General features: G+C 48.9%; 2 protein-coding genes across 5 annotated transcripts in view; one reads left to right on the top strand and one right to left on the bottom strand.

Moving 5' to 3' along the window:
• Nucleotides 1-14,690, top strand: part of SYCE3 (synaptonemal complex central element protein 3) — a 30,259-nt gene extending 15,569 nt beyond the window's left edge. For all 4 annotated transcript variants that reach the window (XM_059886800.1, XM_015471465.3, NM_001206333.1 and 1 more), the window contains exon 3: nt 14,454-14,690. In XM_059886800.1, the coding sequence (XP_059742783.1) occupies nt 14,454-14,611 (158 nt within the window). In that variant the 3' untranslated portion in view covers nt 14,612-14,690. The remainder of the gene's footprint in view (nt 1-14,453) is intronic.
• Nucleotides 14,691-14,865: 175 nt separating this feature from the next.
• KLHDC7B (kelch domain containing 7B) lies at nt 14,866-19,184 on the bottom strand. The gene has a single exon (XM_002687989.6). The coding sequence runs from the start codon at nt 19,138-19,140 to the stop codon at nt 15,688-15,690; it is 3,453 nt and encodes a 1,150-aa protein (XP_002688035.2). The 5' UTR covers nt 19,141-19,184; the 3' UTR covers nt 14,866-15,687.
• Between the last annotated feature and the right edge of the window lie 334 nt (nt 19,185-19,518).

Raw genomic sequence — 19,518 nt, 5'->3', positions numbered from 1 at the left:
TACATATAGTAGGGCAGAGATAGCTAACTTGTTTTATAATATGTTAGGTTTTTGGTTTATCACACTAATTTCATTATTATTAATCAGTAAGTTCCCACTTCATTATTCTTTCTTTCTTTTTTTTTTTTTTACCTTTTCTCACTTGTTTATTCTCCAGATGAATAGTTGATTCATTTAATATTTTATTTGGAATTGTGTTAAATGTATACACTAATTTGGAAAGAATGATATCTTTTAAAAAAATACTTATTTGGCTGAGTCGGGTCGTGGTTGTGGCATGCAGGATCTTTCATTGTGACACATAGGCTCTTCCCTGTGGCCTGAGGGCTCTCTAGTTGGGTGGCCCATGGGCTCCAGAGCACACAGGCTCCAGTAGTTGCGGCTTAAGAATTTAGTTGCCTTGCAGCATGTGGAATCTTAATTCCCTGACCAGAGATTGAACCTGTGTCTCCTGCATTGGAAGAAGGCCTCTTAACCACTGAATGACCAGGGAAGTCCTGAATAAGACGTTTTTAACGTTAAATATTCTCAGGTAGGTTTCCCTTGTGGCTAAGCTGGTAAGGAATCTGCCTACAGTGCAAGAGACCTGGGTTCAATCCCTGGGTTAGGAAGATCCCCTGGAGAAGGAAAAGTCTACCCATTCCAGTATTCTGGCCTGGAGAATCCCATGGACTGTATAGTCCTTGGGGTGGCAAAGAGTCGGACATGACTGAGCAACTTTCACTTCACTTCACTTCATTTCATTCTCAGGTAGAAATGTGGTATTTCTCTCTAATTATTCAAATATTCTTTAACATGTCTCAAAGGATTTTGCAATGTTTTTCTCCAGATTTCTTGCCTTCAGGTTTTATTTTTCTAGTTTTATTGAGATATAATTGACATGTAATATTGTATACATTTAGGTTGTATAACATACGAGGTACCAGGGGATATGTTTATTTGTTCAAACAACAAAAACACATCTGTAGCAGCACCTGCGATTGGTGTCACCTCCTGATTGAGTTTATACAAATCCACTGTCATTCTCTCTAAGATTTGTCTTCTGTCCAGGCCAGATAGGCAAGTGGAATGAAACTGTGGTGGGAACTACCTCCTGTGTCTTTCAAGCTGTTTATTGTAGTAATAAGCTCTGCAGTCCCTTCAGGAATGCAGTGTGGCTTTTAGTTTACTACTTTCACAGGTAGAGGCAGTTCTAGTCACCTCCACTTGGTCTTTCCTGCCAAATAACCCTCACTCTGTGGATTAGGGAATAAATGTGGGGCTTCTCCCAGTTGTTGAGTATGTATATTTCAATTATGCATCCTGGAACTGGGGAAATTACCACAATATGGGTTCAGAAACCCACTGAGCCCACTGTGAGCTAGAGCTCCATGAGTAACCAGGCCTCCGTCTGCTGACTGCTGAACCACTATGCTGGTGGCAATACTTTGGGTCCCCAGGAATTTGTGTCAGTTCAGAGCCAGTATCTAGGAATCCCCAGAAGATCTGATTACTTCCCTTTCCCCAAAGTGCAGTCTTCAGCCATACTGTTATGGAGTCCCTGTTCCAGAAGCTGATGATCACATAAAGAAGAAAAATAATTGAGGAAGTAGTTACAACAGATTTTGATAAGTGTTAAAATGAAAGGCAAAGGAGAAAAGGAAAGATATACCCATCTGAATGCAGAATTCCAAAGAGTACCAAGGAAAGATAAGAAAGTTTTCCTAAATAATCAAAGCAAAGAAATAGAGGAAAACAATAGAATGGGAAAGACTAGAAATCTCTTCAAGAAAATTAGAGATACCAAGGGAACATTTCATGTAAAGATGGGCTCAATAAAGGACAGAAATGGTATGAACCAAAGAGAAGCAGAAGATATTAAGAAGAGGTGGCAAGAATACACAGAACTATACAAAAAAGATCTTCATGACCCAGATAACCATGATGGTGTGATCACTCACCTAGAGCCAGACATCCTGGAATGAGAAGTCAAGTGGGCCTTAGGAAGCATCACTACGAACAAAGCTAGTGGAGGTGATGGAACTCCAGTTGAGCTCTTTCAAATCCTGAAAGATGATGCTGTGAAAGTGCTGCACTCAATATGCCAGCAAATTTGGAAAACTTAACAGTGGCCACAGGACTGGAAAAGGTCCGTTTTCATTCCAATCCCAAAGAAGGACAATGCCAAAGAATGCTCAAACTACCACACGATTACACTCATCTCACACACTAGCAAAGTAATGCTCAAAATTCTCCAAGCCAGGCTTCAACGGTACATGAACTGTGGATTTCCAAATGTTTAAGCAGGATTTAGAAAAGGCAAAGAAACCAGAGATCAAATTTCTAACATCGTTGGATCATAGAAAAAGCCAGGGAATTCCAGAAAAACATCTACTTCTGCTTTATTAATTACACCAAAGCCTTTGGCTGTGTAGATAACAACAAACTGTGGAACATTCTTCAAGAGATAAGAATATCAGATCCCCTCACCTGCCTCCTGAGAAATCTGTATGAAGGTCAAGAAGCAACAGTTAGAACCAGACGTGGAACTAAAGACTGGTTCCAAATTGGAAAAGGAGTACGTCAGGTTTGTATCTTGTCACCCTGCTTATTTAACTTCTATGCAGAGTACAGCGTGCTAAATGCGAGGCTGGATGAAGTACAAGCTGGAGTCAGGACTGCAGGGAGAAATATCAATAACCTCAGATATGCAAATGACACAACCCTTATGGCAGAAAACAAAGAACTAAAGAGCCTCTTGATGAAAGTGAAAGAAGAGAGTGAAAAAGCTGGCTTAAGACTCAACATTCAAAAAAAGAAGATCATAGCATCTGGTCCCATCACTTCATGGCAAATAGATGGGGAAACAATGGAAACAGTGAGAGACTTTATTTTCATTTTTGTTTTCTTTCCCAAACATTTTATTTTTTATTTTAATTAATTAATTTATTTTAATTGGAGGATAATTACTTTACAATATTGTAGTGGTTTTTGCCAAACATCGACATGAATCACCCACAGGTGCACATATATTCCCCAGCCAGAACCCCCCTCCCACCTCCCTACCCATCCCATCCCCCAGGGTCATCCCAGTGCACCAGCCCTGAGCACCCTGTCTCATGCATCGAACCTGGACCAGCAATCTGCTTCACATATGATAATATACACATTTCAACACTACCCTATTAAATCATCCCACCCTCACCTTCTCCCACAGAGTTTAAAAGACTGTTCTTTACATCTGTGTCTCTTTTGCTTTCTCACATATAGGATCATCATTACCATCTTTCTAAATTCCATATATATGCGTTAGTATACTATATTGGTGTTTTTCTTTCTGACTTACTTCACTCTGTATAATAGGCTCCAGTTTCATCCACCTCATTAGAACTGATTCAACTGCATTTTTTAATGGCTGAGTAATATTCCATTGTGTATATGTGCCACAACTTTCTTATCCATTCATCTGCCGATGGACATCTAGGTTGCTTCCATGTCCTGGCTATTGTAAACAGTGCTGCCATGAACATTGGGGTACACATGAACAGACTTTATTTTCTTGGGCTCCAAAATCACTGCAGATGGTGACTGCAGCCATGAAATTAAAAGACGCTTGCTCCTTGGAAGAAAAGCTATGACTAACCTAGATAGCATATTAAAAAGCAGAGACATTACTTTGCCAACAAAGGCCTGTCTAGCCAAAGCTATGGTTTTTCCAGTAGTAATGTATGGATGTGAGAGTTGGACCACAAAGAAAGCTGAGCATCAAAGAATTGATGCTTTTGAACTGTGGTGTTGGAGAAGACTCTTGATGGTCCCTTGGACTGCAAGGAGATCAAATCAGTCAATCGTTAAGGAAATCAGTCTTGACTATTCATTGGAAGTATTGATGCTGAAGCTGAAACTCCAATACTTTAGCCACCTGATGTGAAGAGCTGACTCACTTGAAAAGACCCTGATGCTGGGAAAGATTGAAGGCAGGAGGAGAAGGGGACAACAGAGGATGAGGTGGTTGGATGGCATCACCGACTCGATGGACATGAGTTTGAGTAAGCTTCGGGAGTTGGTGATGGACAGGGAAGCCTGGCATGTTGCAGTTCATGGGGTCGCCAAGAGTCAAACACCACTGAGCAAACGAACTGAACTGAAGGGTGAATAATCTACATGGTGCTATAGGTAGCCAAAGGTGGAACCTAATTTGATGTAAAGAGCCAAGACAGGCCTCCCAGAGTAAACTGCTTCTCAACTAAGACTAAAATATGAGCATGAGTTAGCTGAATGGAAGAGCAAAGGAGAAAACTGAAGAGTTTCTGAATACAGAAATAAGAGTAGGTTTAACAGGAGATGGGGAAGAGTGAGTTCAGTTATGGATAATGCTGAGTTGGGAGTGCCAGATTTATATAGAGGTGGAGATATTCTATGCACTGTCAAAATATAATCACAGAGCCAGTGTAAATGGTATAATGTGAGATGGTTGGATGGTATCACTGACATGACTTTAAGCAAGAGTTTGAGAACATGAACAAGAACATGAGTTTGAGCAAACTCTGGGAGATAGTGAAGAACAGGGAAGCCTGGCGTGCTGCAGTTCACGGGTTGCAAAGGGTCAGACTTGACTTAGCGACTGAACAACAACACCAATATAAATTGGTATGGCCATTATGAAAAACAGTGGAGGTTTCTCAAAATATTAAAAATAGAAAAAAAAATAGAACAACCATATGATCAACAATTCCTCTTCTGGGTATATACCCAGGAAATGAAGGAAATGAAATCAGTATCTCAAAGAGATATCTTCATTTCCATGTTCATTGCAGCTTTATTCACAGATAGCCAAAGTATGGAAACTACCTAGGTGTCTGTTGACAGATGGATACGTAAAGGAAATGTGACATGTTTACATACACCCCAGAGGAATAGTCTTCAACCTTAAAAAGAAGGAAATCCTGTTATTTGTGACAACATGGATGATGAATCTGGAGGACCTCTTACTAAGTGGAATAAATAACAGTGTACAGGAAGATCCCTTGGAAGAGGAAATGGCAACCACCCAAGTATTCTTGCCTGGAGAATCCCATGGTTAGAGGAGCCTAGTGGGCTGCAGTCCACAGGGTTGAAAAGAGTCAGACATGACTGAACATGCACACACACACATTCAGTGGTATATAATACATTCATAATTTTGAGCCACCACAAGCTCCATCTAGTTCTGAAACAGAATAGGACCCTATAGCCCCCTGCATGTCCTCAGCCTGCTTTTTGTCTATAGAAAAACGTTAGCCAAAGGATAAGTATAATCAGAGAGATGAGAACATGCAGAAACAAAGGAAAACAGTCAAAGGAGACCAAATAATAATAATGCACTCACTGAGCACAGTCAAGGACTTTTAGTTCCTCCTTACAGACTTCCTTGGTGGCTCAGGCAGTAAAGAATCTGCCTGCAATGCAAGAGACCTGGGTTCGATCCCTTCCCCTTCCAGGGGAAGATCCCCTGGAGAAGGGAACAGTTACCCACTCCAGTATTCTGGCCTGGAGAATTCCCTGGACTATACAGGCAGTGGGGTCGGAAAGAGTCGGACGTGACTGAGCGACTTTCACTTTCATGAGCTATAGATAATATTCTGAGCCGTATCCTGTGAGCTGCCTTACAGTTACTGAAACCCCCACCAGGTGGAAGAACTTAACTACACCATGGCCAGACTGTAGCCATGACATAAGCTGCCTCAATTCCAACAATTTGCCTCAAAAAATGGAGACAAATGGACCCTGAAACTGAAGATTAACTATGCCTAAAACAACCAAGATGATGCTGGTCAGATTACCGATGCCCAATTTCAAGATGACTGTTGGCGCTGACTGTATTTTTTGTGTGCAGGTAGCTCTCTGTGTCAGTAAAAGCTCTTGCCCACTGACTGTCAGTCAGGAGGCGTTAGCCTTTGGACAGATGCCTGCCCTCCCTCCTCCCTGGATGCTGGCATCCAGAACAAAGCAAACTTCCTTCCCACCAACTTGGCCTCTTTACTGGCTTTTGGGCAGCAGCAGCCAGACTGCAGTTTCGGTAACAGTTCCACAACATTTTCATCACCCAAAAAAGATAAGTTTTACCTGTTAAGCAATCACTCCCATACCTCTCTATTCACAACCCCTGGCAACCACCAATCTGTTTCCAGTCTCTATGGATTTACCTTTTCTGGATATTTCATTTAAAAGAATCATATAATATGTAGCATTTTGTTTCTAGCTCTTTTTACCTAACATAGTTATTTTCAAGATTTACCCATATTGTTGCATATATGAGTACTGTATTTCTTTATATGGCTAAATAATATTTCATGTATTCACCCACTGATGTATATTGCGGTTGTGCCCTACTGTTTAACTGCTGGGCTTTCTAGGTGGTGCTAGTGCCACCCACTCCAGAACTCTCGCCTGGAAAATCCCATGGACTGAAGAGCCTGGTGGGCTGCAGTCCATGGGGTCGCTAAGAGTCAGACATGACTGAGCGACTTCACTTTCACTTTTCACCTTCATGCATTGGAGAAGGAAATGGCAACCCACTCCAGTGTTCTTGCCTGGAGAATCCCAGGGACGGGGGAGCCTGGTGGGCTGCCATCGCTGGGGTCGCACAGAGTCGGACACGACTGAAGTGACTCAGCAGCAGCAGCAGTGCCAGTGCAGGAGAGATGAGAGACATGGGCTAAGGCCCTGGGTCAGGGAGATCCTCTGGAGGAGGGTGTGGCGACCCACTCCAGTTTTCTTGCCTGAACGGAGCCTGGGGCCTACAGTCCATGGGGTGGCAGAGAGTGGGACGCGACAGAGTGACGGAGCACACACACGTCTAACTATTGTGAATGGTGCCCCTGTGAACACTTCTGCACAGTATTTGTTTGAGTGCCCATTCTCTTTTGTTTGGGATACTGTCTAGGAGTAGAGTTGCTAGGGATGGTAATTCTGTGTTTAGCTTTCTGAAGAATCTCAAACTGTTTTACACAAGGGTGCCTCATTTTACACTCCCACCAGCAATGTACACGTTTCTAATTTATCCACATCCTCAGCAACACTTGTTATTTTCCAGGGTTTTTTGTTGTTGTTACTAGTTTTCTTTTATTGATTTGAAGTAGTTTCTTGTATAGTCTAGACACTAACTCATTATCAGTTTTAGGCTTGTACAGTTCTACCATTTGTATGAAAAAGTTGTCTGTGTTGTCCTTAGTTGAAAAAAATATTTTGATAAAAACAAATTCACCAGGACTTCCCAGGTGATCCAGTGGTTAGGAATCCGCCTTCCAGTGCAGGGATGCAGGTTTGATCCCTGGTCAGGGAATTAAGATCACACATGCCACAGAGCAACTAAGCCCATGAGTCACAAACAGAGCACCCACGTGCCATAACTGCTGAGGCCTGCAGGCTCTGGAGCCCGTGTGCCACAGTGAAAGCACCTGTGACCCAACAAAGATCCCGAGTGCCACAGCTACCATGCAGTGCAGCCAAATAAAGAAATGTATTTATACTGTTAAAAAACTAATTCACCAATATTTTACCTGATGATCTGTGATTTTTAAGAAGTCCCTAGGTCACAGATAATCTGCTAAATGTTATTTTATATTTCATATTTGTCTTTAATTTATAGGGCATATACTTCTCTTTTGCACTGATTTTTGGTATTACTTTCATCATACACTAAATTCCATATACACTGAGGTCTATCTCTGAATTTATTTTCTTCCATTGGTCTATTGTCTGTACCACACTATTTTTTAAAAAATTATGCTTTAGGGAATTCCCTGGCGGTCCATTGGTTAAGACTCTGCGTGTTCACTGACCTTGGGGTTTAATCCCTTATCAGGGAACTAAGATCCCACAAGCTGTACAGCACAGCTAAATTAATTAATTGATTAAGTTGAATAGGGCTTTATAGGATGTCTTGATATCTAATAGGGCGTATTTCCCCTTTTAACTGTTGTCTTTTTAAAAGTGATTGACAATTGAACCTCATTCTTTCATATACACTTTTATAATTTATAAATACTGATAGTTTTATCTCGTATCTTACACCTCTTGTTTCTTTTAAACTCTTAAACTCCATTTACCAGCATCTTCAATACCAGCAATATTATTAGAGGCAGCCTTGTTTGATTACCGAAGGAATTTATCCACAGTTTCCCCATTAAGTATAACGTTTGCTGTAAGTTTTTTATATATTACCTTTACTAGGTCAAAATGTCTCCTTCTGTTCCTAATTTGTTAAGAGTTTTTATTTTCTAAAATCAAAGATAGGTAATAGGTATTAAATTTTGCTAACTGTTTTTTTGTATTAACTGAGATATTGCTATGATTTCCTCCTTTTATTCAGTTCAGTTCAGTCACTCAGTAGTGTACGACTCTTTGCAACCACATGGACTGCAGCACACCAGGCTTCCCTGTCCATCACCAACTCCCGGAGCTTGCTCAAACTCATGTCCATTGAGTTGGTGATGCCATCCAACCACCTCATCCTCTGTCGTCCCCTTCTCCTCCTGCCCTCAATCTTTCCCAGAATCAGGGTCTTTTCAAATGAGTCAGCTCTCCGCATCAGGTGGCCAAAGTATTGGAGTTTCGGCTTCAATATCAGTCCTTCCAATGAACACCCAGGACTGATCTCCTTTAGGATTGACTGGTTTGATCTCCTTGCAGTCCAAGGGACCCTCAAGAGTCTTCTCCAACACCACAGTTCAAAAGCATCAATTCTTCTGCACTCAGCTTTCTTTATAGTCCAACTCTCACATCCATGCATGACCACTGGAAAAACCATAGCCTTGACTAGATGGACCTTTATTAACAAAGCATATTAAAAAGTCTCTGCTTTTTAATATGCTGTGTAGGTTGGTCATAACTTTCCTTCCAAAGGGTTTTAATTTAGTTTCATCTTTTAATTTCATGACTGTAATCTTTTATTACTTATTACTGTGTTTAATTAAGCTGATTGATTTTCTGATACTCAACTATCCTTGAATTTCTTTTACAAATTCTACTTGATCATAACATATTATTTTAACATATTGTTAAATTTGGTTAAATTATATTTAGGATTTTGTGTTTAGTTTCATGTGAGACAGACCTATAATTTTGTTTAATATAATCTTTTCTTTTAAAATAAACCAGCTTAGGGAAAATTATGTTTTTGTTTTTGCTTATCTCTATTCTCAGGTTTTCCACAGTGTAACTGAAATGCATCTATCAAATGCTTTTCTTAAAAAGTCATCCAGTCAGCCTACCAGTCTTCCCTCTTTTCCTAATTTCTGAAATTACTTGTATCAGATAAGAATTAACTATTCTTCAAAGTTCAGTAGAATTCATCTGAAAAGCCATCTGGGACCTGAGATTTGAGAAGGTAGACCTTCACCATTTACATTTTTAAGTGTTGATTCTTTTATTTTGCCTATGATGTGGATTAGCCTGTGGGCTTATCTTCATCCCTTTACTGCCTAGCTTGACTGGCCTCATCATTCCTGTTCTCTGTTCCTACCTCCTGAACTGTCAAAATAAATCTGCTTACTGCCTCCCTCATTAGTCCTCCCCTCTCCTACACAGATTTTGGAATACTTTATCTTCATCCTTTACTGAACCCTGTTTCTAGGTGCACATCTTGACCATTTAAAAAAAATTTCTGTGTGAGGACCTGAGCCTATGTACCGGGTGGTCAGAGTGCATGGCTGAGCCCTGACTAGCCTCTCAGAGACAGGACTAGACTTCAGATCTCTTCAAGAAAATTAGAGATGCCAAGGGAGCACTTCATACAAATATGGGCACAATAAAGGACAGAAATGGTATGGACCTAACAGAAGCAGACGATATTAAGAAGAGGCAGCAAGAATACACAGAAGAACTGTACAAAAAAGATCCTCATGACCCAGATAACCACAATGGTGTGATCACTCACACTCACCTAGAGCCAGACATCCTGGAATGAGAAGTCAAGTGGGCCTTAGGAAGCATCATTACAAACAAAGCTAGTGGAGGTGATGAAATTCCAGTTGAGCTATTTCAAATGCTAAAAGATGGTGCTATTAAAGTGCTGCACTCAATATGCCAGCAAATTTGGAAAACTCAGCAGTGACCACAGAACTGGAAAAGGTCAGATTTCATTCCAATCCCAAAGAAAGGCAATGCCAAAGAATGTTCAAACTACCACACAATTGCACTCATGTCACACACTAGCAAAGTAATGTTCAAAATTCTCCCAAGATAGGCTTCAACAGTACATGAACTGAGAACCTCCACCTGTTCAAGCTGGATTTAGAAAAGGCAGAGGAACCAGAGATCAAATTGCCAACAATGTTGGATCATACAAAAAGCAAGAGAATTCCAAAAAAAGTCTACTTCTGCTTTATTGACTATGCCAAAGCCTTTGACTGTGTGGATCACAACAAACCGTGGAACATTCTTCAAGAGATGGGAATACCATATCATCTTACCTGCCTCCTGAGAAACCTGTACGCAGGTCAAGAAGCAACAGTTAGAACCGGACATGGAACAACAGACTGGTTCCAAACTGGGAAAGAGTACGACAAGGCTGTATATTGTCACCCTACTTATTTAACTTATATGCAGAGTACATCATGTGAAATGCTGGGCTGGATGAAGCACAAGCTGGAATCAAGCCTGCTGGGAGAAATATCAATAACCTCAGATATGCAGATAACACCACCCTTATGGCAGAAAATGAAGAGGAACTGAAGAACCTCTTGATGAAAGTGAAAGAGGAGAGTGAAAATGCTGGCTTAAAACTCAGCATCCAAAAAACTAAAATCATAGCATCCAGTCCCATCACTTAATGGCAAATAGATGGGGAATGGAAAACAATGGAAACAGTGACAGACTTTATTTTCTTGGGCTCCAAAATCACTGCAGATGGTGACTGCAGACTTGAAATTAAAAGATGCTTGCTCCCTCGAAGAAAATCTATAACCAACCTAGACAGCATGTTAAAAAGCAGATACATTACTTTGCCAGCAAAAGTCCATCTAGTCAAAGCTATGGTTTTTCCAGTAGTCATGGATGGATGTGAGAGTTGGACCATAAAGAAGGCTGAGTACTGAAGAATTGATGCTTTTGAATGGTGGTGGTGGAGAAGACTCTTGAGGGTCCCTTGGACTGCAAGGAGATCAAACCAGTCAATCCTAAAAAAAAAAAATCAGTCCTGAATATTCATTGGAAGGACTGATGCTGATACTGAAGCTTCAATACTTTGACACACCTGATGTGAAGAACTGACTCATTGAAAAAGACCCTGATTCTGGGAAAGATTGAGGGCAGGAGGAGAAGGGGACAACAGAGGATGAGATGGTTGGATGGCATCACTGACTCCACGGACATGAGTTTGACCAGGCTCTGGGAGTTGGTGATGGATGGGGAAGCCTGGTGTGCTACAGTCCACGTGGTTGCAAAGAGTCGTACACTACTGAGCGACTGAAGTGAACTGAACCAGAGATAGCATCTTGGCTTTGCTACTCTGCTGGCCTTACCAAAAGCCCCCTGAGAGGGCCTGCCCTCACTACCTGGTCTAAAATAAGGCTTTCCTATCTCATTTCTCTGTCACAATACATGCTGCTTGTTTCCTCTGTAGTTCCTTTCACAATGTGTAGTTGTGTTGTGTGTTTATTATCTGTGTCCTCCCACCGCAACTAGCATAGATGCTCTGGAGCGCAGGATGTGTCCACCCTTGTAGCCTGCTGTGTCATCAGGGCTGCCTTAGTGAAACGCCAACACAGAGCAAGCGCTCAGTAGATACTGAATGAACGAAAAACTCAGGAGACACATTTCTGAAGGACTTGTGGATAATTGTGAGTCTTCCTATCTATACTGTTTTTCCCTTGGATCAAATTACAGAGAGCCATGCACTCGATACGGTGTTTCCGTGTCTCACTGAATCACCTTTTCTGAAGTGCGCTTTGGTGCTGTGCCTCCAGCTTTCTTTTACCAGTGATTACAATGGTTGACACAGGAGAATATCTTTGTATTTTTTTTAATTTATTTATTTGGCTATGCTGGGTCTTAGTTTCAGCATGCAGGATCTTTAGTTTCGGCATGGCATGTAGGATCTAGTTCCTTGATCAGGGATTGAACCTGGGCTGCCTACATTGGGAGCGTAGAGTCTTAGCCTCTGGACCACTGGGAAAGTCCCTCTTTGTATTTAAAGTAGGGATGTTGTCAAGGACATTTTCAACTATATTACATACCTCTTATGAAATATGCCTATAGGAAAATTCTTTCTTAGGATAAAAGTGCCATAAACAATGGGTTTGTTTTTATTTTATGCTCACTGAATCTTTTTAAAAAATAATTTTCAGCATTTTAAAAAATATTTTTATTTATTTATTTTTGGCTGTACTGGGTCTTCCTTGCTTTGCTTTGGCTCCCTCTAGGTGTGGCAAGCAGGGGCTACTCTTGTCGCAGTGCGCAAACTTTTCATTGTGGTGGCTTCTCTTGTAGCCGAGTCAGGCCGGGCACGCAGGCTTCAGAACTGCAGCACATGGGCTCAGTAGTCGCAGTGCGCAGGCTCCAAAGTGCAGGTCAGTGCTTGTGGCACACAAACTTAGTCATCCCAAGACATGTGGACTCTCCCCAGAGCAGGGCTCGAACCCCGCATTGGCAGGCGGATTCTTATCCACTGCACTACCAGGGAAGTCCCATCACTAAATTTTGAAACTGAGCATGTTTCCTTCTCTGCTTTGGCCTCAGGAAACTCAAGGCTATAATTTCAGCTGCTGTGTAGGTCTGTATGAGATTCTTTTCTGTGAGCTAATTTTTTGTTTCGTTTTGTTTTACCCACCCTAGTTCTCTGTCCTGAATACCTCACTTATTTATTTTATAGTAGGAGTTTCTCCTTTCTTTCTTTTTTTTTTTTTATTTCTTGAGAGAAGAGGGGAGTTTCTCCTTTCTTGAGCACTTAATATGTGCGAGGCAGTTTACATACATCATCCATTTAATCTTCACAGCAAGCCATGAGATCCGGACGTTGTCCGGCCTTGACGTGTGAGGAGATGAGGTTAGTAGTTGAACTCTCTGACTCCAGGTCACACGGCCAGTGAGTAGAGAGTCTTGGCCTCAGGTCCATGCTCCACCTGCTGTCCAGGTGGCTGACATGATGGTCTGCGAGCTTCCTGCACAGAATTACCCAGGATGCTTGTTAAGATGCAGGTTCCGGGGCACCATCCTCAGCGCACTACATAAGAACCTCTTTGAGCTTTGAGAGGGCCCAGCTGTCTGCATGTAACAGGTGTCCCAAGTGAGTCTTGCTTCCAGAAGCCGGAGGGCCCCTGTGCTGGCAGGCATCACGTGCCCTGTGTCTGCCGAGGTGCGCTGCATGCACCTCCTCTAACGCTGTTTCCCCAGCCACACGGCTGCCGCTCTCTGTGAAACCTCAGGTCTGTCACGCTGCTCACCTGTGTTGCGTGTAGACATACGTGTGCATTTGTCATTAATCATCCGCCTATTTTTTCTTTTTTCAGCAGCACCATACAGCTTGCAGGATCGTAGTTCCCTGACCAAGGGTTGAACTTGCACCCTCGGCAGTGAAAGTACAGAATCCTAACCCTGAACTGCCGGGGGATTCCCTGCCTGTCTCTCCTCTGGTTAATTTCCTGAAGGATATAGTTCCCCAAAGTATCCAGCTTTTTTTAGCCCAGCCAGAAGTTCTAAGGGGATGTGTTTGCTGCAGAGATGACCCTCCTATTCATAGGTCTAAGGGGGAGAAGCACGCGAGTGCTCAGAGGGAAGGGGTGAGGTGAGGGAAGGGGTGAGGTGCAGTTTCTACACAGCACTGGATTTGCACAGGAAGCGCAGGTTCACCTACAGGCCCGGGGCGCTGCCCTCCAGTTGCTCTCAGAGGGAAAGACAGTCGGTCAGTCCAGTGGTGAGTACCAAAGGACACCTAACATGAACATGCAAACCTCCACGAAAGGAGGAGCCCCTGGACTGGCCTTAGTGAAAGCGGAGGGGTGTCCTGGCGGAGGCGGGCAGGCATCCCAGGCCTATGAGCATGAGAAAACCTGAGGCTCAGGCCTCGCAGGAATGGGAGTGGTCAGCCCTACCTGAGCATGTGAGCTTGGGTGGAGGAGCACTTCTTGGCAGTCACCCTGCAACCACTAGCTGTGAACTGCAGATGGGTAAGGACCCGTGTTTAATCTTTCCTAACATTTCACGTCATACTGCCATCCAACCTTTTAGTGTTGTGGGCTAGTGTATTCCGAAGTTAAGACTTGGTGAGATTAGGGAAGGTTCGTTCCTGCTCTGTGTAGAGAGGAGATTTAATAGGGGTTGTTATGAGCCCTCTGACACATGGCCGACCCGCTTTCTCTCCTTAGAGTAGCTGGGTGGCTCAGCGCGTCTTGTCCCAGGATGCCGGGCGTGAGCAGAGGCACCCAGCCCTCGCCAGGGGGCCCAGCGCTGCAGCCGCCCCCATGGTCTGACCAGGGCCTGTCTGGCTGTTGCAGTGCAGGCCACGTGGATGGCCTACGACATGGTGGTGATGCGCACCAACCCCGCGCTGGCGGAGTCCATGCGGCGGCTGGAGGACGCCTTCCTCAACTGCAAGGAGGAGATGGAAAAGAAGTGGCAGGAGCTGCTCAGTGAGGCCAAGCGCGCGCAGTAGGCCCCCGGGCGGAACCACAGCGACCCCAACTCACGGCCTGGGCACAGAGCTTGTTTCTCAATAAACTTATTTTCAAGCACCTCAGGATCCTTTCTGTCTCACCCAGCTGCATTCAGGCCCTGTCAGCAGCACATGAGACGGGCGAGACGCAGACGCTCTGATGAAGCAGAGGGCTCAGTACTAGTGGCGCTGAACTGAGAACAAGGGAAAAGGAGCCGGACAGGCGGGACACGGGCGGCGTTCAGGCGCGTTTATTTGCCTTCCCACAGTGAATTCCAAAGGGCTGGGGAGAACGTCGTTACTCGGCTGCGTGTCTGGGGCGCTGTGCTGGGCACTCGGGTGTGCCCCTACGTTCTCACGGCCCCATTTCAGACGGGAAAAGCCATGGTAGATGTCTCATCCACACGGCGAATGAGGGGCTGGTGGAAAGGGGGGCAGGCTCCTGCAGGGGCTGAACCAGAGGGAGAGACTGCACCAAGCTGCAGAGGGGTGTGAGCTGAGTGGTCCTGGCTGGCCTGGGCGAGGGTCTGGGCGGGGGTTACCGCCAGGAGGACACTCACAGACAAGGGTTCTCAGCCTTGAGGTCAGTTAGACAAAAGAGGGCTTCAGAGCTGTCCAACATAGAACCAGCCAGACTCTGGAGGCCTCAGGCCAGGTAGAAAGCCCTGGGGACTCCTCTGGTCTCCCTTCTCACCCCCTTGAGTGCTCCTTGCCTGGCCTGGAGCCCCCGGGTCAGGTCAGGCAGTAGGGTGATACTGTGAGAGGGTCTCTGCCTGGGGGATGGATGGGTGAGTGGGCTGAGGCCCCAGGCAGCCAGGGAAGGGTTAAACAGGAAGCAGCTTGGGCCCGGTGGGAAGTAAGGTGCCAGCAACCAGCTCCCAGGCACTGAGGGCTGGGGCTCTGAGGGGAGCAGGCACAGAGGAAGGGGGGCTGGAAGGGGGGAGTCAGGAGGCTCATTAGAACAGAAAAGGAAAGTCATCCCAGGAACAGCATTAGAAGGTTCTGCACCGCAGCCTCCTCCCAGGGCGCCTCCCGCCTGTCAGACCTGCCCCAAGGTCTCCCGGGAGAGCAGCCAGTCAGAGGGCAGTCTGCAGTGGGCCCCTGGCAGGAAGAGTCAGGGTGAACGGGCAGAGGACCCCTTTGGTCTCCAGGGGGAAAGGCTGCAGCTCCTTAGCCTGGAACTGGGCGGTCCCCTCGGAGACGGTGAAGGTGGCTGTGACTTGGTGGTTGAGGCAGTAGATCGTGTTGCCCAGCACAGCGCAGCGCAGCGGGGCGGGGGCAGGCAGTGGCAAGGAGGCAGCCCGGCTCCAGGAGCTCGTCACGGTGTTGTAGCGCATCACCGCGGCGCCCACGCCCCGCAGAAGGTCAAAGCGATACAGGAAGCCCCCCAGAGCCACCATGTCGCTGGACCGCCGGTGGCTGGCACTGTAGGGGCACTCATCCCACGCATCCTTTGTGGGCCGGTACCTGAGCAGCCGGTGGAAGAGATGGCCCCCGGTGACGTAGATGTCCCCCTGGCAGGCCACAGCGTCGTGAGCCACGGGGAAGGCACCCGCAGGGAGGGGCGCGCGGGGGCTCCAGGCGTCCGTACGCGGGTCGTAGCACTCCATGCTGTACAGGCACTCGCCCCCGATGGCGTAGAGCAGCCCATCCAGGGCCACTAGTTTCAGCTGGGCGCGCGCCTGCTGCATGGGCCGCACCTGGCTCCAGATGTTGGTCAGAGGGTTGTAGCAGAACACCTCGTTGCAGCAGACAGCCTCGGCGCCAGACCCACGGACGCCCCCCGCCAGGAACAGGTAGTTGTGCAGAGTGCAGAGGCCGCAGCCTCGCAGCGGGGCCTCCTGGGGCACCTTGGTCAGGGGCCGCCAGGAGTTCTCTCCAGGGTGGAACACGTGCAGGTATGCAGGGGGAGGCAGGGCCGCGGGCCCCACGGCAAGAGCCTCCGCCGCAGGGGAGCCCCGTGTGAGCTCAGAGCGGCTCGCCCTGTAGAGGCCCGGCAGCACCAGGGCCCCCAGCACTGCTGGGCCACGGCTGGTGCGCAGGCTCACGATGCGCTCCCGGTCAGCCCCACTCAGCTGCCGGTAGAGGCTCGGGTCTCTCAGCACGTGAAGCAGATTGTCGCTCATCCAGGCATAGGTTTCCTGGGCCAAGCCAGGGTCCCCGTGCTGCTGGGCAAAGGCCAGTGCCTCCAGGCAACTGCCCAGGTCCAGCCATCGCGGCAGAGCCACCACGGAGGCCCTGGACTTTCGGGGCCCCTCTGCCACCCCCCAGCCTCCTGGCCTCTGCAGAAACATCATGAGTTTCCGGGCCTCCTCCTGCTTCTCCCCGAGGCCCTGCCTGTGGCCTGAAGGGCGGGGCCCCGCCCCAGGCGCCACCCGGCTGGCCTCCTGCTTGGGGCTCTGGGACATTTCACACAAGCTGCGTTTCCGGGACGGCGGGACTGGCTGGGGGTCCTGCCTTGTAGCCAAGGAGGATGAAGAGCCAGGCTGGGTCTGCTCCGGGAGCGGCGAAGGGGCTATGGGCTCTGTGGCTCCCTGCAGCAGCGAGTCTGGATATTTCTCCTCGGTTCTGTCCCCTCTCGGGCCTGAGGGGGTGCCTTCAGCAGCAGCCCCCTTGGTCTCAGTGTGACTCTGCTGTGGCCGAGCTCCAGCCTCCTCCAGGCCCCCTGGACCCGCCCTTGTGGCCAGATCCTCTGCACCATGCCTGTCCTCCTCTGGGGGAGCAGCCGACTCTCTGTTCTCAGAGGATAAGGCTGCGCCCGGATGGCTGGGGCCCTCCAGAGCGGCCCTTGGGGCTCTCCCTTGGGGCCTCTCTGGCCTGGGAAAGGGGTGACTCCTGAGAACCATTGAAATAAGGTTTCCCCAGCTGGTTGAGAGCTGTCCCTGCTGATGGTCCTTGCAGAGAACCACACTGGGCTCCCGAGATGCAAGCCTCGATCCGCTAGCAGGCACGGGGGCTGCAGCTGCGGCAGGGGCAGCGGATGGTGCTGGAGGAGGGGCACCTGTCGGGGCAGGGGTCGGCACTGGGGAGGAGGACCCTGCAGCAGGACTCTGGCTCACTCTGAGGGGCAAAGAGTCTGAAGGAGAGGAGATCGGAGGAATCGGGGCTCCAGGTCCGAGACTGGGGCGGGCGTGTGCTACATGTGGGGACCCTGGGGGTGGGAGGGGTTTAGGGGTGCACGGCGGGGTCGTGGCTGAGGAACTAGGGGAGGAGATGCAGCTGCAAATGTCTGCAGAACCACAGGCCACCTGGCCTCGCAGGTACCCTCTCCCTTCTCTAATGCTGTGGCCCCCTTGCTCCTTTGTCCCTCCTTTGTCTTCTGAACTGAAGAAAATGTGATCTCCAGAGCCATTCGCCCCAGCCTGTCCCACAGTGCAGGCCTCTGTGGGCCTCTGCACTAGGGACAAGGAGGGGTGTCCCCCCTGTGGCCCCTCTGGTGATAGGCTCACAGGGCCCAGGGCCTGGCTGAAGCTCCCGGTGACCAGGACCTCCCTCCTCACCCAGGGCCAGCCCTCCGTGGCGGCTTGGGGCTCCTGGGACTCCCTGGGGGCCAGGGTCGCAGCCTCCTTGTTCTCACCAGCTGTGGCTCCCGAGTCTAGAGCTAGGCCTCGGGTGGCTTGGGGGCCGCTCTCCCCAAGCCCCCTCTCTGAGACACCCATCAAGGGCCTAGTCTGCAGGCTGCACAATGGGGGCGGCTCCTGGGGGAACAGGAGCCCCTGGGAGCCTGAGGGCAGGCAGCTGGCTGCACCCACAGCATCCCACACGCTCACCACAGAGCCCAGAGACAGGGCGTCCAGCTTTCGCCGGCGATAGCCGCTCCGTCCTGAGTCCACCTGCCCCCACCGGCTGCCGGGGCTCTGCCCCCTCGAGGCAGGTGACCCCCGCCCTTGTTGCCAGGGGCGACTGTCCCGACCAATCCTGTGGTCAGGGGCCGTGCCTCGGACACCCCCTGCCTCCCCCCACACCTCCACTTCTCTGCCAGGATCCCGGGGGGTGAAGTGTATCAGGAGGGGTGCAGATGACCCTTCACCTTTGCTCCCACACGGGAGAGCAGAGCCTGACCTGTGAGCCTCCTTCCCTTTACGTCGGAGGGTTTCAGGGGGTCCCAAGACCCCTCCACTGGCCCCCTCCCCCGCTGGCGTCTTAAGGGGAGGGGAGGCTGCGGCAGCCAGACTCCCGCCGCCCAGGGGCTCCTGATCCTGGGCGCCCGCTGCAGCTGGACTCCCCTGGCCATGTCCTGGAGGGCCTGGCTTTCCCTGCACTGAGCTGTGACCCTCAACAGCGCCACTGACCTTGTGCTTCACGGGTAGGGCTGGCCCAGCTGCTTCCACCTGCGAAGGGCGGAGGGCTGTGGATGCCGGTCCCCCCGCCTCCTGGTCCTGCGCAGAGCCAAACCAGTGCAGAGCCAGTGCCGTGGCGGCCACCACGGCCAGGGCCAGCAGGGTCAGCGCGGCGTCCTCCCAGTCTTCGTCCGCGTCCCCGTCCCAACCCCAGGCGAGGCCGCCAGCCTCTGAGGCGCTCTGGGCCATGGTCTGGGCCGCCGACCCGGCGAGAGGCGCCGGGCAGCAGGCTGGGAGCTACGTGCTACGCAACACTCGGGCTTCAGGCCGGATGCAGCCCGGGTGCCGCGCAGATGGGCCCGCGACGTGCCCCGCCAAGAGGGCTGCCTGGCTAAGGAGGCTGTGCCTGCGGGCGCGCCGCGGACCCGGGAGGGTGGGCCTTCGTCGAGCGGGGGGTCAGCACACCCCCCCTGCAGCTCCAGGAGCTCGGGCCTCCCCACCCCCACCCCGCCCCTGCCCCTCCCTCTTTCTGTGGGTCCAGGGGCGGATGGCAGTGCCCATCGGTACTGCCCCGGCAGCCCAGCCACGCGTTCTGCCCAACAGACCCTCACCCCGGGTCCCTTCGCT

This window comes from Bos taurus, chromosome 5, assembly GCF_002263795.3.
Source record: "Bos taurus isolate L1 Dominette 01449 registration number 42190680 breed Hereford chromosome 5, ARS-UCD2.0, whole genome shotgun sequence".
Taxonomy (NCBI): domain Eukaryota; kingdom Metazoa; phylum Chordata; class Mammalia; order Artiodactyla; family Bovidae; genus Bos; species Bos taurus.
Note: the sequence above shows the minus strand (reverse complement) of the source record. Positions and strands in the feature narration are given on the sequence as shown.

Excerpts from the sequence above, each read along its gene's own strand:
- KLHDC7B (XM_002687989.6), bottom strand. The coding sequence starts at position 19,140 with ATGGCCCAGAGCGCCTCAGAGGCTGGCGGCCTCGCCTGGGGTTGGGAC.